This window comes from Cetorhinus maximus, chromosome 14, assembly GCF_964194155.1.
Source record: "Cetorhinus maximus chromosome 14, sCetMax3.hap1.1, whole genome shotgun sequence".
Classification (NCBI taxonomy): Eukaryota; Metazoa; Chordata; class Chondrichthyes; order Lamniformes; family Cetorhinidae; genus Cetorhinus; species Cetorhinus maximus.
The window spans coordinates 78,333,444-78,358,860 of NC_135892.1; the positions used below are offsets into that span (position 1 = coordinate 78,333,444).

Consider the following 25,417-nt stretch of genomic DNA (forward strand, 5'->3'; position numbering starts at 1 on the left):
TCAGAGAGGTGCATACAGTGGTCAATTGAAAGGTACTTCACTCTCTCTATTTATCTTACCCTATTTCCCCATGGCTCCCTGTATTACTCTCAACAGCTAAGCACTAAGTACTGAGTTTTTCCCAGTTGTTACGATCTCGGTAGAGGCCAGTAACTTTTTTTAAAATAGAAGAAATACGAAATCCCAGTTATTTATTAATGGAATGAAACCACAAGATGCCATAGTTTAAAACAAGAATTTTTACTATATAGGTCAATAAAGCCAACACTAAATACTATCTATCTTATATTCTAACATTCAGAATTAACATGAGTTAAACATGAATTAACAGGAAAATTCTGGTCAAATATTAGCTATAAATTGCACTTTAAATGGCAGGTACAACTAAGACAGATCTTACAAATTGGCTCAGCAGTCCACTCAGATTTTAGTGATCACAGTGAATCACAAAGTCTTTCAAACTCTGTCTTCCTCATGAGGTCTTTCAGTTCTTCTCCTTCTCGGAGCTCATCTGATCCCCAGCAAACAGCACAACTGACTCAAGTTCCACGGACATAGTCTTCACCACAAATGGCACACATCTGCAGAAACTGTTCAACACAGTCTGGATGGCGTAGATCCATCACTGTTATCTTTAAGTAACAGAAACAGCTGCAGCAACTTATTCTCTTTGCTTATTTTCAGCTTCTGGATTGAGCCTCTTCTTCTTGAGTCTTCTTCAGCTTGTCTGTTCTGTTCCAGTGGACTCAACATCCGCTACTGCACAGCTTGGACTGGTCTTTCAATAAGATTTCAGTTTCGATTTCTAAACCTCAGTTTGTTTTGGGTTTCCTTAGAAACTGGGAAGTTCAGTTTCATATCTAGGTTTATCTTCTCTGCTTGTCTTTCATTTTCAGTTCAGCTTCTAAATTGAGGGAGGGTCTGCCTCAAAAACATACAAATTAACATACACAGTCTTCACTTTGAAAATCTCCCTCTGGCCCTCCCCAGGCCATTAACAAGCTCTTCAAGGAGTTAACAGGCCATTAATTGGAAGCAAATGGGTTGCAGGCTACCCCCTCCCCCTACCCTTACTTTGAGAATAGCAGCACATCCCAGGGGCATCGGAAGACTGACATACCATCCAGGAGCACTATTTTCAAAGCGTACCCACACCTGACCTTGGCCCCACGAGAAACATCAAACCCCTAATGTCTTATCTTTAAAGAAAGAAAAGGAAGAAAGACTTGCATTTATATAGCAACTTTAATGGCCTTGGAACATTCCAAAGTGCTTTACAACCAACTAAGTGCTTTTGAAGTGTAGTCACAGTTTTAATGTAGGAATTTTCAGCAATTAGATGGCCAGAATAAGGAATGTAATCAATCTACACTGAGATCAGTTATCTTTCCTAGTGCAGTCCTGGGACTTTTACCAGGACTTCAAAAGAACTCATGTCCATTTTCCATCCTTATGGACAATGGAATTTCAGCCCCTTTGAGTTTAGAGAAGTCCATCATGTCCATACTGATTCTTTGTTGGGCAATCCAAAATTAATCTAACTGTCCAACTCTCTCCCCATAGCCCTGCATCTTCCTCTGATTCAACTATTTATCTAATTTTCCCTTAAAAGGGATTGTAGGCTCTGATCAAATATTTTCTTTAGCAAAGCTTTCCATGCTCCAACAATGCACTGCATGAAGAATTTTATTCTCAAATCTCTCCTTACTTTCTTAGTAACAATTTTAAATTGATCATTCATCCTCACTGACTCTCCATCAAAAGGAAAATCCCTAGTCACCAGTAAGCTCTTCCATAAATTTAAAATCCTTGAATAAAGTGCATCTTAGCATTCTTTTCTTTGTTCTTCAGCATCCTGTTGCAATTTTAATCAAATTCTTATGCCAGTATGTATATATCCACATTTATTGTTGCCTTGACCAAAAGCTCAATTCCCTGCATATTTTAGAAAATAATTATTTCCATGTATTAAGTTCAGACCTGACTATTTCTGCAAAGCAGCAGTACCAAAATGTCTTTGAGCATGTAGAATTACAGTTCATTGGAATGCATCAACATTGCTTATAAGAATTCAAATTATAAGTAGATTTTTATCAATTACAGGCATACCAAGTTAAGCACGCTTGTCTTGAAACATATGTTGTTGTACTGTTTTCCATAATTGTTACCATAATTAAGCTCAATGTTCACTCTTCTGCTTTCACAGAAACTGGAACTATTATCACAGTAAAGGCTACACAATAACACTGTTTTATTCACTTTTCTGTGTCAAGTATTGAGCTCAACAAGGATGAGAGTGCTTCTGTTAGGAAATGGAAGAGTTTTCTATTTTAGGCCCCAGTCTTGAACACTCTTAACTCAGATATAACACCAATAGATGCAGTATAAAGGATTCTCTTGGATAACAGGCCAGATATTTGTCGAGTTGTGGAAATTCCAGGGACCTTTAAAAATGGCGGGTAGGAACCAGATGAGAAGCTCCCACCCCACCGTCGGCCATTTCCAACAGGTCCCGTTTTTGCTGGGAGAAAGAGGATGGGACGTGACTCCCACATGAGGGAAACCTGAACTCAGCTGGACCATTTGAACTCAGTGTTGAGTTCAAAAATACCTCATTTTCACTAGAGCGTGGCCTTATCCCACAGTGTGGGGGTTACAAATCTTTGGAGGATGGATAAGGTCTGTTGAACTGTCAAGTTGCGAAGTTATTTAAATGACCAGCTCTTTAAAAATTAAAAAAAGTTGCCCGCCTGTGTCTGTGAGAATTGAAAATTAAATCTGTTCTAGCAGTTTCAATAGTTATTTGTTGACATATCCATTAGTGTTATTATAGTATTATGAATACTTGGCTGTTTTCCACAACCCATCAGTATCACAGTGGGGGGTTGCAAGTTTGCAGCTTGACTGACAGTTCAATGAAGTTATTAAAGGATTAGCTGTCTTTGATGTGGAGTTATGAATATATATGTTTGTTTTTATAAGGGGTTAAGTACTTGAGAGGATTTAAATGTATTGAATAGGCTTTCATGAATGTTGATGTTTTTTAGATAGTGAAATCCATAATAGATATTTAGAATTTCATTTTATTTCATCTCAGCATGTCTCATGAGGTCTGCCTATGGTGGATACTGGATGTGTTGGCATGGAGGCCAATTCCATGGGCAAAGGGCGGTGAGTGGGGAGCATGGGTTGGTATTAAGTTAGCATAGGGGCTATAAGGGACCATGGAGATGGGTGGGGCATAGGTTGGCATGAAGTGACATGTTTGGGCATGGGAAATGGGGGAGATAAACGGGTGTGAGGGATAAAGGCTAGAGAGCCTAATGTTTAACTAAACAACTGGAAGGAAGTTGCAGAGAATTGAGGCAAGCTTTTTAAGCCATCTGCCTCGGCACTTAGCAGCCATTGTGGCTGCCTCTGATCTGCGTCTGGGGGCAGCGGGCGCAAATCTATTGTGCACCCCCTACCCCACCCCAGAGCAGAAATCACGCTACTTGGGGCACTTTTTTCTCGAGGCAGGTGCACCGAGCAGAGAAATTTCTCAACTCAAGCTACCTGCTTCGGGAGTGAAAATCTGGCCTGACATGTCTAAAACAGAAACTTGAAATGTCAGGTGATGTTGTCACACAGCAGATTAAGGTATTAACATGCTGTATCTTGGAACATAAAATTGTACCTGATAACATATGAGTGGGGATAGAGGGAGGGTTAAGTTCTCAATCTTATCCATGGAAGATTTTGGTTCAGATTTTGCAATTGTAATGACTATAAACTGGCAGTGTTTGCTGTCATTACCCAGTGAAACTGACAGCAACTTCTGGTCTCTGCATATTCACAGTTAAACACAGAAATCTAGAAGCTGCTTTTAGTAGGTTGGGCCTGTATTCATTGGAGTTTAGAAGAATGAGAGGCAACCTCATTGAAACATATAAGATTCTTAGGAAGATTGACAGGGTACATGCTCCTTGTGGGAGCGTCTAGGATCAGAGGGCATAACCTCAGAGGGCATAACCTCAGAGTAAGGGGTTTCCCACTTAAGACAGAGATGAGGAGGAATTTCTTGTCTCAGAGGGTAGTGAATCTGTGGAACTCTTTACCGCAGAGGGCTGTAGAGGCTGGGTCATCAAGTAGATTCAAGGCTGAGATAGACAGATTTTGAATCAGTTAAGGGAATCAAGAGTTATGGGGAAAAGGCAGGAAAGCGGTATTGAAGATTATCAGATCAGCCATGATCTCATTGAATGGCGGAGCAGACTCGACAGGTCGAATGCTTCTACTTCTGCTCCTACGTCTTATGGCCTTATAGTAATTCCCTGCTCCACCACTGGGCATGCTGTTAAAGTCTCCACAGGAGACAATCTTTAGAAATCTTTGAACCGACTTGAAATTCCCCCTTTATGGTGGAATATCGCTATTAAAAATCCCTGAAAATATCATGCCTTGTTAATGAGCTGTCACTTGGTTTTTCACAGCCAAGTCATAACTACTCCTGAACAGCCTCTCTGGCTTTGGAAAGCTAACCTTTGAATTGTATAATGTCACATTTTCCATTTTCATAAAAAATTCCTTGTTTTCAACACAATAAAAAAGTTTGTTTATATTTCAACTTCGAATATGCATGCCGCAATATATATTTCGCTCTCTGTAAAATTTATGAAAAGTGAAGAATAATCATTGCATTTTCTTCCTGGTATGTGGTCTGTTAGAATACTTCAATGTAATTGACTGCTTACCCTTGTTATGATCAGACAAGGAGGGTTCGAGTGGCTCCCCACTTTTCCCTCCTTGTATGACTGCAACAGGATTTTTAAAAAAAACAGATATGCTTACCCATTCTGAGTGTTTAACTATACTGTACAAGACATGATCAGATAGGTTTTCTTGAGGTTTTTTTAAAAAGATAATTTTTATTTTACTTAATCCAGTGTCAGGAATGTGCAGTTATGTTATATCATCTTGCTAAAAAAAAAAGCATTAAAAAAACTTTTGTTCAGAAAAAGGGTTTATGGAGATACAACTTTTCACCTTTCTGTGTTGGTTCTAAAATCTTATCAAACTGCTTACCTCAAGAAGGATCACAAAAGACTTTACTCAATGAGTGTTCTACAAGTGTAAATGAGATCCTTCCACTTGCTGGTCTTCTTTCAGAACAAAGACAATTACTGATAAGGATCTTAATGAAAAGCGAAAAAAGGACCCCAGGTGGGAGAAAGGCTGTTTGAATGGCCAATACCTAATATGGAAGCATGAATCATCAGTTTGGGAGCAGCCATCTTTGAGTTTCATAGTATATGAAAAGGCTAGAAGCAGCCTAAAGAAAGAACCATCTTGAACATCATGAGAGAGACCTTTGAAACAAAAGCTGCTCCTCAACAGGGAGAGACTAAGAAAGGTTTCCAGAAACAGCTATTGGACTGCTGTACTAAATCAATCAACCAGGATGGTGAGTGACTTGGAAGGGAACTTCCAGGCGGTGGTGTTCCCATGTGTCGTCTGCCGTTGTCCTTCTAGATGGTAGCAGTCGTGGGTTTGGATGGTGCTGCCTAAGGAGCCTTGGTGAGTTCTGCAGTGCATCTTGTAGATGGTGCACACTGTGCATTGGTGGTGGAGGGAGTGAATATTTGTGGATGGGGTGCCAATCAAGCGGGCTGCTTCGTCCTGGATGGTGTCAGGCTTCTTGAGTGTTGTTGGAGCTGCACTCATCCAGAGAAGTGGAGAGTATTCCATCCCACTCCTGACTTGTGTGTTGTAGATTGTGGACAGGCTTTGGGAAGTCAGAAGGTGAGTTACTCGCCACAGAACTCCTAGCCTCTGACCTGCCCTTGTAGCCACAGTATTTACATGGTTAGCAGTGCTAGAAAAATATAAGTTGTTGTTGTTGTTGTTATTAATATATCTGGACCCCAAACCTCTTTCGACCTCCAGTGTTTCTGGCACCATTTAGAAAGTACCCTGCTCTCTCCTTTTTAGGTCCAAAGTGGATGACGTCACCTACTTTGAAGTGTGTTTCCCACAATTCAGCCCTCAATATATTAATATCTCTTTGTAATTTGCCACCTAGCTTTGTGTCATCCATAAAATTGGAGATGGCTTTCTATCCCATTATCTAAGTCATTAATAAAAATGGTGAATAGTTCAAGTCTCAACATAAGAACACCATTAGTCACATTTTGGAATGATATCATTATGGTTATGTTATTAGACTAATGGTCCAGAGGTGAGTTCAAATCCTACCACGGCAGCTGGGGAATTTAAATTCAATGAAAAGCTAGTATCAACCATGTGACCACAAAACTACCAGACTGTCATAGGGGGAGGTAGTGGTGTAGTAGTCATGTTACTGGACTAGTAATCCAGAGGCCCAGGCAGTCAATTAATAAATCTGGAATTAAAAACTAGTCTCAGTGATGGTGGCCATGAAACCTCTTCCTGACGTCCCCAGCAACACAGATGCCAGTCTTCAACCAATTTGAATTTGATTCACTCCACGTGATATCAAGAAATGGCTGAGGCACTGGATACTGCAAAGGCTATTGACCTGACAACATTCCGGCAATAGCACTGAAGACGTGTGCCCCAGAGCTAGCTGCGCCTCTAGTCAAGCTGTTCCAGTACAACTACAACACTGATATCTACCTAGCAATGTGGAATGTTGCCCAGGTATATCCTGTCAAATAAAACAGGATAAATCCAACCCAGCCAATTACTGTCCCATCAGTCTACTTTCGATCATCAGCAAAGTAAAGAAAGGGGTGCCAACAGTGCTATCAAGCGACACTTACTCAGCAACAATCTGCTCACTGAGGCTCAGCTTGGGTTCCGCCAGGGAAACTTAGACAGACTTCATTACAGCCTTGGTCCAAACCTAGACAAAGGAGCTGAATTGAAGAGGTGAGGTGAGAGTGACTGCCTTTGACATCAAGCAGCATTTGACTGAGCATGGAATCAAGGGCCCAGCAAACACTGAAGTCAATGGGAATCAGAGGTAAAACTCTGTACTGGTTAGAGTTATACCTAGCACAAAAGAAGGTGGTTGTAGTTTTTGGAGGTCAATCATCTCAGTCCCAGGGCATCGCTGCAGGAGCTTCTCAGGGTAGTGTCCTAGGTCAAACCATCTTCAGCTGCTTCATCAATGACCTTCCCTCCAGCATCAGCTCAGAAGTGGGGATTTCGCTGATGATTGCACAATGTTCAGCACCATTCGTGACTCCTCAGATACTGAAGCCGTCTGTGTCCATATACAGCAATAGCTGGACAACGTTCAGGCTTGGGCTGATAAGTGGCAAGTAACGTTCACACCACACATGTGCCAGGCAATGACCATCTCCAACAAGAGAGAACCTAACCATCTCCCCTTGACATCTGTAGGAGGCCACTGTATTTTCAACAGACTTATACCTAAGTTTATGAACTAATTAAACCTGAGGACAATTTAGCTGACCTCAGTAAACCACAGAAAGAGCTTTGACCCCAGAACAAAAGGACATTGCTAAACCATTTAGCATTATCAAACACCAATACTGTACTGTTTCAGCCATTGCTGTGCCCTATTATAATAAATAATCAATCATTTCTAAACATAAAGGCCAGGACTTAAGTTGCTGAAGTACTGAAAAAATTAGATCACACTGAGTTAAGGCCACAATGGACGAGGACACCCACCAACTGATCAGATCACTGTGGTCACACAAAATCCTGCCTACATGAAAAGAACCCTGCAGCAAAGAGCCTGTCACCTTTAAGTCAGAGAAGGGGAAAAGAAGAAGAGAGAGAGAGAAGAAAGAAGGCAGCTGATCTGCAGGCAGATGTAGGAAGAGGGGTTTGGCTGGTCACTGGTTCCACAGAACCCACTTCACCGACGGAAGTCAGACCGGGCGGGTGATAGTGAGTATAACTGAACACTAAATAAATTCTGTCCATTGTATTTTTACTCAATAAAGAGCATTGAGAACAGGTTTGCAACCAAATTCAGGTGTTGGTGTCTCATCTTATAATTCTAGTATTTAAGAACTAAAAATGGGAATTAAACGGCCACATGTCAGGGCTGTGTAATCAGAGAATACAGCCGCACATCAGGGATGAGTAATCCAGGGGATACGGCTACAGGTCAGGGATGTGTAATCCAGGGGATTTGGCCACAGATCAGGGATGTGTAAACCAGTGGGATATTGGAATTGTTCCCACACATTCAATGGCATTACCATCACTGAATCGCCCACTATCAACCTCCTGGGGGTTACCATTGACCAGAAACTGAACTATACCAGCCATATAAATGAGGTGGCTACGAGAGCAGGTCAAAGGCTGGGAGTTCTGTGGCAAGTAACTCACCTCCTCGACTCCCCAAAATCTGTCCACCATTTACAAGGCACAAGTCAGAACTTTGATGGAGTACTCTCCACTTGCCTGGATGAGTGAAGCTCCAACAACACTCAAGAAGTTCGACACCATCCAGGACAAAGCAGCCTACTTGATTGGCACCCCATCCACCACCTTAAACATTCACTTTCCCCACCCGTACAGTGCCAGCAGAGTGTACAACCTGCAAGGTCCACTGCAACAACTCACCAAGGCTCCTTCGATAGCACCTTCCAAACCCACAACCTCTTTCGCCTAGAAGGACAAGGGAAGCAGATGCATGAGAACACCATCAACTGCAAGTTCCCTGCCAAGCCACTCCATCCTGACTTGAACTATGTTGCCATTCCTTCACTGTTGCTGGGTCAAAATCCTGGAACCCCCTTCCTGTGTGAAGGAATGTAGCTATAAATATGAATATATAGAGAATCCAGCTATAAATAAGGAGTTATAAGTTTAAAAACAGTGATTTTCCTATGAAATAGGAATTAAAAATTAAAAACAGAGTTCATCTGCTGGGCAAAGGTTCAGAAGTTTATAAACATGTCTGGGCATAATTTTGTGCTCAAGGACACTAAAATCCTGTGGCATAGGATGTGGCATATCCTCTAACACAAGGCAGTTCCTGAAAACACACAAAATTGCTTCTATATCACATCAGCAAGGCACTGATGAATTGTTAAGATACCACAATCTAAAAATGGATAACCTTAGAATGCCCCTAAATCACTTGTTATCTGAATCCTGGAAACTGAATGACCATCATCGGCACCTCTCAGTATCCTGGTTGCTTGAAAGATGTTGACTAAAACAAAGCATGTTGTCCAGCATGTATGCTCAAAATGCTTCCTGCTGGTTTAGCTCTTTTATGGTATAAATATTGGAACCACACAGTAGGATTTTTAGATTTGTTGGAGTCACTCCAGTATCTCTCAAGGGAAAGATATGGCTGCTGTAGTGTTGAGATGATAGTTCTCCCCTTAATTGGTATAGAGGTATCTCACTAGACTCGGTAGCCTTCTGCTCAGAGATTTAAGGTAAATGCTACTTCAAATATTGATGGCTATCTTAAATATCTCTCCGTAACATTATTAAGACCTGGATTCTCTCAGAAACAAGACAATACTTTCTTTTCCTAGAACTATCAATGTTGTGATCGACTTACCATCAAATGTGAATTGCATGTTCAGTTCTTTAATAAACTTTTATATAATTTAGTAAATATATTGTCTTATGTAGTCCTTTGTATCCAAACTTGAGAACCCATCTCCATACACACTTCAGTGGAGAGGTCCATTGTTGAGGAGAGATGGCTAGACCCTTATAGTATCCGGCTTGTTATAATCTAGCTAAAACTTATTAAAAAGGTTATATGGAAGACAGTAATATTCTTTGGTGGTTCCTTTCCTTTGGGGAGAGTTAGATCAGTTCTTTAGACCCACTTAAGTGCCTGTGAGGCCTGTCTTTCTCAACCATAAGTGACAACAATCATCTGGGGAGTACGCCTGATCCGGAATAGTCCCAAAAAGGAGCTAGGGTTATAATACGCTTCAACAGGACTGTGGGTGTAGCTTCACCACATGGACTGCAGCGGTTCAAGAAGGCAGCTCACCACCACCTTCTCATCCCATGAACAAATAAATAAAAAAAAAAACATTTTGTTTACTAATCTCCTTTAGGGAAGAATATCTGCCATTCTTACCAGATCTGGTCAATATTGTATCTGGCGAACATGTCACACCAAACCCGCAGCAATGTGGCTGACTCTTAATAGCCTTCTGAAATGGTTTAGCAAACCATTCAGTTGAATGGAACAGCAATGAAAAAGTCTCATAAGAATAAACTCAAAATACTATGCTGCATCAACCAAGCACCAGACAAAGCAAAGACACACCCAGTCGACCCTGCAAAGTCCATTGTCCTACAAACTAGTCAAACAACAATCAGAAATATTCATTGTCACAGAATTATAGCCTTCAGTCAAAGTCACAGACTCTTACATCAGCAGGACAAACTCATCAGATGTGGCAGCACAGTGGTATATAGTTGGGAGGGAGGGGCCCTGTGAGTCCTCAACACTAACTCAAGACCCCATGAAGTCTTTGGCATCAGGTGAAACATAGGCATGGAAACCTCCTGCTGATTGCCACCTACTGTCCTCCCTGAGCTGATGAATCAGTGCTCCTTCATGTTGAACACCACTTTGGAGAAGTAATGAGGGTAGCGAGGGCACAGAATATACCCGGGATGAAGGATTCAATATCTATCACCAAGATAGTAGTGCCACTACTGATCCAGCTAGATGGGTCCTGAAGGACATATCTGTGCAAATTGGGAGTACCAGCCCAGAATCCCTACTCTCTGTCCCCTGTCACTCAGCAAATTTCCTAAACAGGTTTACCTTCAAATGCCTTCTGCAAGTCAATATAAGTAACATCCATAGACATTTCTCCTGTCCACTACTTTAGTTACCTCAATCAGCTTCATCAGGCATTACCCAAATGTTTATAAATCCAAGCTGGCTCTCTCAGGTCAGCTGAAAATTTGCAACGTGTTCAGTTACCCTATCCTTAATTAGGGACAGTAGTAATTTCCCAACACCAGATGTTAGGCTGACTGGTCTATAATTCCCTGGTTTCTTTCTCTCACCTTTCTTAAATAGTGAAGAGATATGTGCATTTTTTCAATCTAAAGGAACAGTAACTGAATTAAGAGAACTTTGGAAGACTGTAGTTAGGGCATCTGAAGTATTCTCACTTATTTCCTTCAAAACCCTGAAAAATATGGATGAAAAATCTCTGATCCTGAGGACTTGTCATTCCTTAGTGTAATTATTTTCCATATTATTGTTACTTATGTTAAAATCAGTGAGTCCCTGATTCAGTATTAATTTATTTGGGATATCTGGCATATTAACCTCTTCCTCTGCTGTAAACACAGGCTCAAACTAATGATTAAGCTTGTCGTCATTTCCTTATTTTCATTAGCAATAGCACTGTTATCAGTTTCCAATTGCTTTTGGCCATTCGCTTTAATATAATTGTAAAAAATGTGCTGAATTTGATATCCCTCGTAAGTTTCTTTTCATATTACCTTTTTGTACCTTTTACAATCAGTTTTGTCACCATTTGCTATTCTTTGTATCTCTTCCATTCGCCAGGATCTTTCCTTTCTTGTTGCATTTATGTATGTATTTTTCTTTTTGTTTTATGTGGTCTCTTACCTCTTTTATTGTTTTTTTTTGCAAGTATATCTCTTATCCCTTAGGAGTATAAACTAGTTCTATATCACATTATTTTTTTGGATACTTCCATTGATCTGTTTTTTTACTCATTTAGAGTCTTGCCCGGTTTACTGTGAACTTTTCCTGCCTCATTGCATTGAAGTCCACCTCAACTAAAATTTGAATCTTGATAGCTATTTCATGTTTCTCCTTTTCAAACATTATGTTGGACACGATCATATTATGATCACTATTAGATAGGTGATCACACAGCATTGGGGTGTTAACTAAATCTGGCTCACTACCCCTTAGTAAATCTAATATGGTCCCCCTGTTGATTCTAGGATATACTGCAAAAAAAAAATTACTCTGAACAAACTCAAGAAATTCATGATCTTTCTGACATATGTTAGGCTGCTTATCCCAATCTACATGAAAATTAAAATCTCCCATTAAAAACCCTCTACCTTTGCTGCAAGCATGTATAACCTCTTTAGTTATACATTCTCCTACTTCACAGTTGCTACCAGGGAATCTATGCACAATTCCTACAACAGTCTTATATCCTTTTCTAATTCTTATTTTGAGCTATTGAGCAGAATTTAATGCCCTCCCTGTGGCGAGTTTGGTGGAGAGGGGGCATTTAATTAGGCAAGAGGGTGACAAGTCTTGTCAACCAAGGGCTGCCGGCTAGGAGCAGAGTGGGGATTCTGTCACCTTCCTACCTCAACCCCTATTAAGCCTGTGGCAGGAAGGCTGATGACAGACTTCCTGCCCCGCCATCAATTGAGGCCCTTAAATGGGCAATTAATGCCCAGTTATAGGCCTCATCCTGCTACTGCTAGTATTAATCCAACGGCAGGCGAGAGGCTCACCATGTGGGGAGCACAAGCAAACCCATGCGGGGTTGCTTGCTGGATCCCAGGGGGTGTCCCTTGTTGAAAGGCGCACAGTGCCTGATTGGGTGAGTCTCTGTCACCTCCTTTACATCCCATCCATAAAGTCTCCGCTCATGCCTACCACTCATTATATCCTTTCTTATCATTGATGTGATTTATCCTTAATCAACAAAGCTACAGCATCCCCCCCACCCTTTAGTATATAAGGCCTACTGAGTAGGCCTTATAACCTGGTGTATTTAGTTCTCTGTCCCGACTGTCTTGCAACCATGTCTCAGTAATGGCTACCAGGTCATACCCTCCATGTTCAATTTGTACCTGCAATCTATTCAATCTTTTCCTTACACTCCATGCATTTGTATAAAGAACATTTATTTGAGCCATACACACTAACCTGTCTTCAGCTGTCTTTTTCATTCACATGCTTCTTATTTCTTTCTCCTGCTTTAATTACTTTGTACCTTTTAGTTTTCTCTTTATTGGTTAAAGCACTATTTCAGACTGTCATTCTGCTATCTTTCCTTCTGGTTGTTTTCAAAGTATTATTTATGCTACCTTTGTCACATTAGCCCTCACCCACATTTCCTAGTTTCATGTCCTCATGACTGTTTCAGGATAGCCCATGTCAGTGTACTGTCCAGTATTATGCCACAGTCCCATGAAATGGAACACCTCTTTCCTACACTAGTCTTTCTACGAATACAAGTTCAAACGGCTAATTCACTTAACCCTTTGCCAATTTGCACATAGCTTGATTAATAATCCAGAAATCATAAACCCTGAGGTCCTGTTCTTTATTTAGATCCCAGTTCCTGGTACTCACCAAAAGGACCACCTACCTAATTTTTGCTATATTGTTGGCCCCAACATGAATCACAATGACTGTCTCCTCCCACTCCCTCTCCAGTATCCTTTCAAACTGGTTTGAGGCGTCCCTAACCTGGCACCAGGAAAACAACCCTAGTTGTGACTCCCGATCCTGTTTACGAATGATATCCCTCCCCTTATTATTGAATCCCCTACAACCACCACATTACCTTTCAGTACCACCTCCCCACCCCCCACCCCGCCCCCCTCCTCTCCCTCCACCTTTAGATAGCCTAATGCTTCAAGATGCCAAAGTCAGTATTCTGGTTGTCCTTCCAACAGTCTTTATCCTTATCCTCATAGGTAGCAAGTGCATTCCTAGTGGATGGGATCAGTTTTCTGCAGATCCACATTCCCTATCTCACCTGGCTTCTCCTTACTCTCTACACGATCAGTCACACCAATCACATTTTGATTCTGCACCTCTCTACAGTGTGTGACCAAGATCTGAAGCAAACTTTCCGTGTGCTTCTGCCTCTCTTTTATATGTCAAAGTATCTCCAACTCGAACTCCAGTTCAATGGCTCTGAGCTGGAGAGTTTTACTCTGTTCCCTCAGAACAGCCTCACTGTCCTCAAATCCCCAAATACTGCAGTCCAGACACATAATCTGCTCTGTCATATCTTAGTCTAGATTATTTATATGTACTTTTTTGTTTGGTTATAAACTTTTTTCTACACACTAACTTGCACTAAGCACTAAAACACTGGGTAAAAATTTTAAATATTTACTGCCTTTAGCTTACAAAGCATTACAAAGTATTGGAGGTAAAAAAGCAGCACCTCATTATACTGCTGCACTAAATTCCCACTCTCAACAAATTTCCAACTTTTACACTCAGTTTATAATTAACCATGTTTGCAACCAATATGCATCAGTAGATACTGTTTACTTTTATACACTTTTGTGCTACACGCAAGTTACAAGTGCTCACCTAGCTTCCTGCTCACAGCAATTAGCCTTTATTCAGGCAATTGATAGTTAGCTGCCACTAACTGGCAGTTTCTCTTAACTAGCTTAGTTTCATTTACAGTTTTTAAAGTTCCAAGTTATATTCAAAATGTTAAACTAAATTTCTGTTTGAGATCTACTCGTCAAACACTTACCAGAGAATTCCACTCTCACAAAATTCCCAGCTTCTACACTCTGTTTGTGATGAACTTCGTTTATGATCACTCTGATGGGTATAAGTCTAAATGCATTAGTTTCCTTCTCTCTGAAACCCAAAACATGGATAGCCCTGCTAGAATAGGGTAGGAATTGAGAAGGGGCATAAGGCATGAACATACAACTCTATCTTGAATGTTCTTGGTGATTCAAGATGCAATGGCCTCAATAACACCGGCCCATGATGTGGAGCACCGTCTTCTCCAGGGAGCTCTGTCAATATGGCGTGCCTGCCCCTTGCCTGTTCTCTATAGTTATGTAAAGATACCTTGCCTTGCAAATAGAGGAGGAGAATAGCAGCGAGTGTTTTGCAATGTGTTTAGGTGAGATGCCTGCTATAGTTAAACAGCTGGAGATATGTGGAAGCAGTGAGAGGTGGATGTGAGAATGGCAGAATGAGTATGTGTGTCTGTGAGAGAGTGAAGCGTAGTATCTGAATATTCAACATGAGTCCAGATTGAAGAGTGAGTGACAGGGTGTGGTGCATTGAGCAGCATGAGATGTTGGTGCAGTGGTAGGTAGGAGATGCCATGTGAGGATGCTTTCACTGATCTGGACTACCCACGTGAGATCATTGAACTTTTTCCCGGCACTCATGCCAGGTCCTTGGGTCCAGACCTGCTGCCATCCCCTTCTCTGGGTGTGCCACCTGGCCCCCTTCAGGATCATGGCATCTTTTCTCCTCTCCACCTTCATTATTGCCTCCAGGTCGGCATCAGAAAACCTGGGTTGCTCCTCCCTTTTCTTGCTTCATTTGCTGTGCTTTTCCTTCCAGCCAAGTTTTCCAGAGATAGACTTCAGCAGCTCCTGTTGCACGAATGCAGCTCACCTTTAAGAGGGGCAGGTTGCCTTTAAGATGCCTAGGTTAACCATGCACACCGCTGAGCTGCCTATTCAGCTAGTCAGCAATGCATTCTGCGCTGGGCTGCACGCTTGAGAAGGCAGCGTTTAGATGAGGAGGCAGCACATTTATGCTACCTGCCTCAATGGGACTGAGTGCAGGGTAATCGCGCATTGTGGTTAACCTCTAGCTGCAATTTTTCCCCCTACATTTCAATAATTTGAAATAAGGCACCAGCCTACATTTCTATTTCTACTAGCCCTTTAACTTAAATACGTATTTGATTCTTTATCTCATTTTTCCCCTTTTATTTCCCACCTCCCTTGAAGGTGCTTACTTTTGGTTCCACCGGTGCTACAACCTTCTGGTACCTCACCCAAGTCGGCATTTTTTTTGTGAGCCCAATGAATGTAAGTAAGCTCTCTTAACATGAAGAGTTTCACAATTAGGCCTGGTCCATACATTCTAACCTAGAAAACTAACAAAAGCTGACCCCCAAGAAGCTGAAAACTTGAAAACACTCCTGAATATAGTCCTATGATTTGTGAAAAACAGTAACACTGAAAGTGCAGTGGCAGCATTTCCTTTTTGTAGCTTAAGCTACAAATACACCCAGCATTTGTTACTTATGTTGCAGAGACGAAAAGAAAAATGCTCCAATTTTTTTCGAAAAAAATCTGTGTAGGGAGGTGTATTTGTTAATGCAGAACAGGTACTACAAATTGATGGGCACCAAGTTAGAATCATATAAGCCATTTATCTCTTCTGCTATGATTTACAGGTATGACAACTGTTAGCCTTTATAGAATTTGATGACTTGTTTTAAATTTAAGAACTTTCACGAGCTAAAATTTCTATATATTTGATGTGGATTTGACGTCTGTATCTAAAGAGGTGTAGACTACAGACATGCACATGCCATTTCTAAAATATCTAGGCTATTTTAAATTGACATTAGTTAGAACTTGCGTTAATGGGGCATTGTTTATCAACCCCAAAACCCACCTCATTAATGCTGATTTTGGCTTGCTTAAGCTTGATCTGTACTACTTAATAGAGAAAATGTACGGGGGAGTCTAACAAAAGAGAAACAAGAACAGTTAGAAAAAACAGAGGGAAAATGAGAAGTGAAAAATAAGAGAGAAAAATTAAGGAGCATGGGAAGATAGATGGAAATAAATGATGAAGGTAAGGGAAAAAGAGCTAGAAGGGAGGGAAATTAGAGTGATGGGGAGAGAAGCCTGGGGTGTAGATCCACCTCATTAGTTATTGTGACACTGTTTTTAATTTGTTCAAGCTGCAACATCACATCAATGAGTGTGTTGGGAATACTGGAACAGTAAAGAACAATAAGTGCTGGTCCCGCTTGGAAAATAGAAAGATGGTATGAAATTATTTGCTCCCATAATACACTTATTCTTTTAAATTTGAATTGGAGCAGCCAAAGAAAATATTATCTCCCTATATCACTGTTACTCTATTAGCTACCTGCCAACTGTCCATGTTTTAAATGGATAGTCAGTGTTTCAACCCAGTGTTGGATTGTCTTGTTTGCATCTGAAGATCTGTGGGGCTTCAAATGGTATCTTATGAACCAATGTGGCTCTTTTGTAATGTGCATGCACTGCTACTTCCTGTAACTCCTGCACTAAATGGGTCAGATCTAGTTACGGATTGTGATTGGATTTCCTCTTTGGAGTGGCTATATGTAAAACAGGGGCTACAGCTTTAAAGTTAAATTACTGCTTGGCTAATTCTTTCTTCTATAATTGCATGCTATAAACTATATTTAATGTTTTTTGTGAATTGTCAGCTTTTTTGGGTTGTGCCTTTAGTCAATCTCTGCTTTTTTTTTTGGTTTGCATGTATGTATACACCTAATGAGAGTCATCATCATTAGAAAATGCAATGATAATTTCTAGAAATGGCCAGCTTTCCCAAAGTACGAGGCATCATTGATGAATACACGTAGATATCTGCAAGCTTGCTATCTACCATTTTGGCATATGTAACTGGAAAGGCTGACTATCCATGAACACAGGAAAACAAAAATGCACCAGATTGCACAACTCATATGCAATATGGATTTTGCTTTTATTTCGAAACATAGCCCTTTGAAAGAGCAAAGCAGGTTTAACTCTTCTAGTAGCTGTGGGCTACAACTCCTGTACAGATACAACAAAGCATATATGCAAACTAGAGCTGTCATTAGCATGCCAAAGCAATATTTTAAATCCTTGAGCTAATCAAACAGGAACTTTGCAATATATGCAGCGAAAGTCTGATTTTGCAAAATGTTGCTGTAGATAGAGGGCCCACATATTGTCATGAGCCACAGAGTTTATCACGACAGCACGTTATATGTTGTACAATATTGCCATGGATAGTGAGCGCACCACTGACTGAAGATGACCTGCTATCTTGGACCTGCTATCTTGGACGATATAGCATCCTTGTTTGGTTTTTGATATATAGCACAGTTAAGTTAAGCTACGAACTTGAGTTAATTTAAGGGACAGGTAATAATGCTCTCTGAATTTCCCTTAATAAAGGATCCCATTAGATGAGTTTATCATAAATGTTCTGACAATGAACTATGCTATCAGTAAGCCACTACTGAAATTATGAACTTAATGATATTTCAATATGTGACACAAGATATTCTCATTGATTGTATTCATATTTTTAACTGAAATGGCATGAATATTCCGTCCTCTTCTCATCTTCTTTAATTCATTCTCAGAATATGGATGTTTCCGGGAAGGCCAGCATTTATTTCCCAACCTTAGTTTTCCTGGTGGTTGAATCACTGCAAGCAGTTTGGTGCAATTGAGTGACTTGCTAGGCCACTTCACAGAGCAGTTAAGAGTCAACCACATTGATGTGGCACTGAAGTCACAAATTGGGCAGACTGAGTAAGCATGGTATGTTTCCTTCCATACAGACAGTAGTAAATCAGTTGCATTTTTGCAATAACACGTGGTGGCTTCATGGTCACTTTTAATGATATCAGTTCTTTTTTTAATTTTCAGATCTTTTAAAAACTGAATTCAAATTCTCAAATTGCCATGGTGAGATTTGGACTCATATTCTCTGCATTACTAGTCGTCTGGACCAGTAGTCCAGTCTCATAGCCATTACATGTATTGTGATAAAAGCACTAATAAAGGGCCAAAGATATAGAAAAATTATTTTACTTCAGCAATTGTTCCAGCACTATCTGAAGATGACAAATGGACCCCCTGGTGACTAACTGGTTGATCATAAGGTGTAAGCTAAACAATACAGTCGCAAGATTCTTGAGGATTATTTTAATCGTCAACATGAGGTGCTATCTTCAGGACATAAGAAGCGAGTGAAAGAGGGAAAAATGTAATACATAACATAAGATTGCTAAATAATGGAAAAATAAACATTTTGTGACTTAATATTACTTAACTCATGTTTTTCTTTGACCAGTCAGCCTTGGTTCACTGATGAGATCTGGGAGGGTAGACCTGTCACTCAATGCTAGGATTATGCCTATTTAAGGTAACTTGGCCAATCAACTGCATAATGGTTAGGATACATCCTCATTGACAAGCCATACAAAGCTTATAAGTGTCCTGTGCAGAATTAGTTGCTTACATCTCAACAGTACCCTGAGTTCACTAGGGAATCCCTAAACTTTGGCTTCTGCAAACTTTCACTTGAATTCCATGGGATTGGATAAGTGGGGTATGTCCTTATGAGGAGAGTAGTGTGTTCCAGAAAAACAGTTATCACAGAATCACAGAATTGTTACAGTGCAGCAGGAGGCCATTCAGCCCATCGTGCATGCACCAGCTCTCTGAATGAGAAATTCACTTGGTGCCATCCTACCTTAGTGCCTTCTCCCCATAACCCTGCACATTCTTCCTTTTCAGATAACAGTCTAATTCCCTTTTGAATGCTTCAATTGAACCTGTTTCCACCACACGCTCAGGCAGTGCATTCCAGAACTTAACCAAGTAACTGCGTGAAAAGATTTTTCCTCGTGTCTCTTTTGCAAATCATTTATGGATTTCTTAGCAGTTTATGAATTTGTGTATGTCATGAAATATTATAATTTAGCTCACACAAATATATCTTTTAGCATTCATGAAAACCTATGTAGTCTGATTATTTTCTATAGTTTGTCACTTGTCAATTTGAAGGCCATATGTTGCAGAAAATCAAATCAAAATATAACCTTTGTTAAATGGCATGTAAGAAGGTAACACAATTGTTTTCATGTTCAAACATTATCCAGTGGCTCTGGTAGCCTTATTGTATTGCTCATTTAACCAATAACGTAGTAGAACACAGCAAATTTACAATTACTACAACCATTTCATTTTATTTGAATTACTTACAGTGAGGCTGCCACAAGGCTCCAGCACAATTGGAACGGACATCTTGCCTTGTAGATTTAGCTTGGTGAGATAGAATACCTTTTCACCAACAATCCTTTCTTTTTTCATCCGACGTATACTGTAGAGCCTAAATCGCACTGCATAATTACCAATCATCTCAGACTCAATGCGATTAAACCTAAAGGCCTCTGTGAAGACAGGGCAAGGCCCTCGCTGGACACTTGTTTTTGATCTTTGTTTCTTTGTGGGAAGAAGCACAAGATGTACTTGCCATGAGCTGTTGCCAGTTCGGTTATGTGTTGGAATGTCTGTAACAGCTGTTACTGTTACCATAAGTTTCTGTGCTTGCGAGTCAAAATCAAAAGTGACATCCAGTGTGCCATACTTTGATATAGGTTCTGGATCGTAAGCTTTTGGTAGCTGTGCAGAAGATCCTCTAGCTGACATGTCCTATGGGGTATAAAAAAAATACAAATAACTTCAATCCTCACAAAGCCAAGTTCTTTTTTTGGCACAGATTTAACCTCCCTTCCCACCAACATAAATATCAGCTCCTTAATCTCTATGTTTCCAGCAAGTCAGTACACTAACTGTTGTAGGTGAACTAGTGAACTGTGCTCAGCTTTCCAGTAAAAGTTAATGTTCATAAGCTTTAACCCTGTGAGTGTGACTGGGTCTTCTTACTGATCATAACAATACAGTAAAGTTCCGCCTTTCGCGACTTCCTTGTTCGCATATTCACTTATCCATCCCAAAGCCTTTGTACACTGCACTGCCCATCACGTGAGCAATTGTTTGCTTATCCGTGTTTTATTTCCCCTCTCTCCTCTTTCCCTGAGATGACAGCCATGACGGAGCAGAGACGTCAACATGTTTTAACGTCGAAGTCTCTGGAAGTGGATTCCTCCATTAGTCCTGGCCATGGACATTTAATTCTCTCTTTTTTAAGCTCCTTTCTGAGAGGCATGAGAAGCAGTGCCTGGAATGGTTGCAGCTGAAGTGCAGCCTGAATGGAGAGATTAACCTGGAAATGTCCAAATCTTAGTCCAGAGCTGCAATAATAGCTCTGTTCAATTTTGAAATGTTCATCAATTTTGTCAGCCAGTGTTGGAGTAAATCATGTTTTTCTTAAATGAGGATTGTCTCTTTTGAAAATTTTCAATGTGTGTTGTATTGCTCAGAGGCTCGCCCCCCGCCGTCTGTCATATACAGGTACCACAATTTGCTGTACAGTAACTGCACAAATCAATGTTGCCCTCGCATTGCTGGAACTTATCTGACTCCCATTGAAAAGCATGTTCGTTGTTCACAATTTTGCCATTTGCGAGATTTTGCGGGAATGTAATCCCTGCAAACGGCAGGACTTTACAAAAAAGCATGATTTCTCATAATACATTTTATTTGAATGTGAACTATTTCTTTAAGTGTGAATACTTTGTAATACAACATATGAAAGAGTACTAGAGTCAATGTTCTAAAAGATACCATACCCCCATTTTTCTTTTTTTGGCACATCCATCTTTCTCTTCATTGATGCATGCCCCATCAAGTCTGTTCAGTAATTCTCCTTTGCTGTTCAATGCCTTAAGAGGCCATCAGTACTTTCGCCCCCCCACCCCATTTTCCCTCATATGCTCCTAGACCCCAGCTCCATCCTACATAATCCTAAAAACGCTTTTTCTCCTTAGTGTACATAGACCCCTCTGTCAGTCATTGCTTCTACAATCCAATCTGAGTGCCTCACCATTCCTAGTACCCCCACAACATAGGTACCATCTTACTCCTACACGCAGCCTTCTTCAATGTTCACAGGTCTTCTGTGTCCCAATCTCCCCTTACTCCAACAGTGCTCTAAACCCTCAGCCTCTTCATTTCCCTCAGACCCATAACCTCTGAATCCTTTCAGTCTGTAGGCCTTCTCTTAAATGCACTTTGAAAATTTCACTACAATTTCTTCCTGCTAACAATTCCCATGTCTATGTCCAACCTGGTACATGTTGCCTCTCATCCTGCTGCATATCATAGGTCTTAGAAAAGTATAAGAGTTAGTACTGGATATATCAGTAAAGGAATATAGATGGAATCTGCTGCTCTCGCTCGTGGCGCGCTTGCAGGCGGGAATGGCATTTACTTAGGCAGCATGGTGGCGTAACTGAACTCCGCAGCCAATCAACCACCAAAATTAAGTTCTGGGTGGGAAGACCAATGGTCTACCTTCTCACCCTGCCGCCAAGTGAGGTCATAATGTGGCCAGTTAGTGACTACCTAAGGGCCTCATCCTGCCGCTGCTGAGATTAACTGAGCTGCAAGTAGGCCTGTCATCATGTGGCATGTACGACAGGTGAACCTGTGCTGGTCGCTTGTCACCTCGGGAGGGAGGGTCCTTCAATCAAAGGAATCAATGCCTGCTCAAGTGACTGGACAATGGGAGAGGGCGGGGTCTCGCTGAGAGCCATCCTCCTGACCTTGCTTCAAAGCCCCTTGTCCCCCTCTCTCTGTCATCCCCGCCCCATGAAACTCCTCCCCCTCCACATTACTTACCTGTAGCCTGGGTGCTCTGCAATCCTGGAACTCCGGGTGTCTTTCTAGCAGCAGCCATGGCCTTCTCAGTGGCATTGCTGAGCACAAGAGCTGCAGGCCTCTGAATGGCCAGCAGCTCTCGCTAGGCGGGACTTCTGCCCCTGGGGTCTTGATTCCATGGAAAGGCCCGTTGGTGGCCTCGCCACTGCCTGATGGGTATGTGTTTCAGCGGGCCATCCTGTGAAGAGGCACCATGGGTTTCTCGCCGGGACTCCATGCAGACGAGACCCTGACACCACAACAAGACTTCGCTCTGAATGTGAATGCCACACAGTGACATTGATGACATAACAAAGAGGGAGGCGATGGAAGGGGAGAGGACACTTACAAAATCAGTTCATCAGAAACAATGTACGAACAAATCAGAAACAGAAATTAGGTCATTTTGGTATTTGGTGTTCATTGGGAAGGCTGTGGGTGGGGTAGTAAAGCGTCAAATGTTGAAGTATTAATACTTAGCAAAGGTTGAAAAGAAATACAATATGAAATATATTTATTCATTATAGGTCTGTAATCAATGTAATGTTGTATTCAAGGTTATTTAAACACTGAAACAATTCCAAGGGCACTTGATCAATTCAAACCAAATACCTGTATATGCCTTTTATAAATGGGTGGTAAGTGAAAGCCAAATCTGAAACATTGGATGTCATTTTGGACATTAATTCTCATAATGCCAACTATGCCTCAAAAATTAGTCATGGGTTGTGAAGCACTTTGAAACACCCCAGGTCTGTGATAACACATTTTATAAATGCGATTTATTTTCTTCTCAGGGATATTGTTATATTAGGGATGCTTCAGAGAAAAGCAAAGAGGATGATTCTGGGACTCAGAGTTTTAAGTTATGAAATGAGGCCCAAAGAACTGGACTTATTTGTTAGAACATGGATTTAGATAACATTATTCAGGTCTCCAAAATGTGAAACAGCATCAATAATGTGAACTGTATGCAAGCTTTTAACTTAAACCTTGAATGGTGAACTGGAGGATGCAAGAAATAATATTAGTAAATCTCAAGCAAAATAAGAATTTAGCAATTTTTCTCCCACAGAATAATGGATATGTCAATGCAACAAAAGTTCTTAATGGTTTGTCAATTAATTGTTTCAAAAAAAAACCTTTGTATATGTATTGTTAGGATTGGGATTTTAAGTTATAAGGGTAGAAAGAGAAAAAGATAATCAAATATGCCAAATAAACCAGTGAATGCATGGAAGTCCATAAAATTGTATGGAATACAAAAAGGCCATTTGACTAATGAAATCCATTCCTTCCACTAATCATGTGGAATTTGCCAATTGCTTCTCTGGCTTCCCTCAAGGCAATTGAATGAAACTCCATATTATTTATCTAATCTTACAAAATTACATTATTATTGCTTGATTTGTTATTTTTTGTGGAATTATTTAGGCCACAGTAGGAATATTGTCTGCCGTTCTGAGCACCTTATTATAACAAATATATACAGTAAAAACAATGGAAATGTTACAGCAGATATTCATCATGATGTTACTAGGAATGAAGAGAAACTTGAGAAGTTGGGGCTTTTTTTTTTCTCTAGGACAAAAATGGTTAAGAGATATACGAACATATGAACATGATTTAGGAGGAGTAGGCCACTCAGCCCTCGAGCCTGCTTTGCCACTCAATAAGATCATGGCTGATCTGACTGTAACGTCAACTCCACATTCCCATCTACCCCCAATAACTCCTTTCACCCCCTTGCTTATCAAGAATCTAAGACCCTCAGAGAAAAAAAATTCTCATCTCTGTCTCGAATGAGTGACCCCTTATTTTAAAATAGTGACCCCTTAGTTCTAGATTCTCCCACAAGAGGAAACGTCCTTTCCACATCCACCCTGTCAAGACCCTTCAGGATCTTGATCAGATATCTTGATAAAAGCTATCAAAATTACGAAAGATTATAAAGTACATTGTCTGCACTGACTGATAAAACACAAACAAGGAAGCACAAATTTAGAATACATCTTCAGCACTGAAAAGGTGAATGGCTCCTGATGTACACAGGTGCTTCTTAAATAATTTTATGGATACAGATATAACTGTTACATTGAATATTTCACACATCTATAAATGTACATGCATAATTAGGGACAGTACAATATCTATGTAAGTAATTCTCTCTTCTAATCCCAATCTGGTACTGTATATTAATCATTAAAATTATGAAACTAAAATGAAATATTCCAAAGTGAACAAAGTCCTTTTCCAAGTTTTAAGAAAAATAATTTGTAGGTGCTTATGGGCCCATCCAGAAAAAGGGTAATGGCGTTTGATATATCAAAAATAATTATATTGCATCAGTTTGAAAATATTAGGAAGTCTTAAATTTGATGCAGAGGTTAGGTGCAACACAGATGCCCCATTACATAATCACAATAATATGTCTCAATTCACAAAGATTGACCTGCAGTCTCTAATACTCCCACATAATATAATTGGGAACAGGACTGAATCCGTCAAAATCCAATTCATTTCGACTGTCTAACAGTCAGCAGGAAGGACGTTTTTGTTTCATCTCTATAGTTTGGATTGGAATCAAAGTCCCAGATGTGAAAGGGCGAAGTCCTGATCCCAACACCACCCATAAGACCAAAACCTCAAAAGCTTTCAGTAAATTTTACTTTGGTCAAAAAAAACTATTTAATCAACTTCTCTTTGCCAAACTTTCTATTTTTATTCTCTATTATAAGAGTAAACATTAGATATGCAGGATTAGTCAGTACTCCTACATTATTGCTGAATGATACACTAATAAGATTTTAATCGAAGATTATTCCAAGTCAAGTTCTACAGGTTTGTTGGGTAAAATAACCTAGACTTTTCTTGGATTGCTAAGCTTATTGTCTGGTTACTGTCATTCTGAGAGGAATAAAATACAATTTGTCCTGCATAAACTGCAAAATGTTGAAGGTTCATAACAAAGAAGGTCCTCCAATAACATCAGATAATTGACCAAAAGTAATCTACCCATAGTTAATTTTGTATTTAAAATATAACCTGAATAGGTAAATATATTTGGCCAAAAACATAGTGAATTTGAAATCACAAGATATTGTTAATTGTTGTCCATTATTTCCGTAAG

At 40.3% G+C, this 25,417-nt stretch overlaps 1 protein-coding gene across 3 annotated transcripts in view; it reads right to left on the reverse strand.

The window, feature by feature from the left end:
* LOC144689751 (synaptotagmin-14-like) overlaps positions 1 to 25,417 on the reverse strand; it is a 264,233-nt gene that overhangs the window by 51,045 nt on the left and 187,771 nt on the right. For all 3 annotated transcript variants that reach the window (XM_078557123.1, XM_078557122.1, XM_078557121.1), the window contains one exon: positions 19,729 to 20,178. In XM_078557123.1, the coding sequence (XP_078413249.1) occupies positions 19,729 to 20,178 (450 nt within the window). The remainder of the gene's footprint in view (positions 1 to 19,728; positions 20,179 to 25,417) is intronic.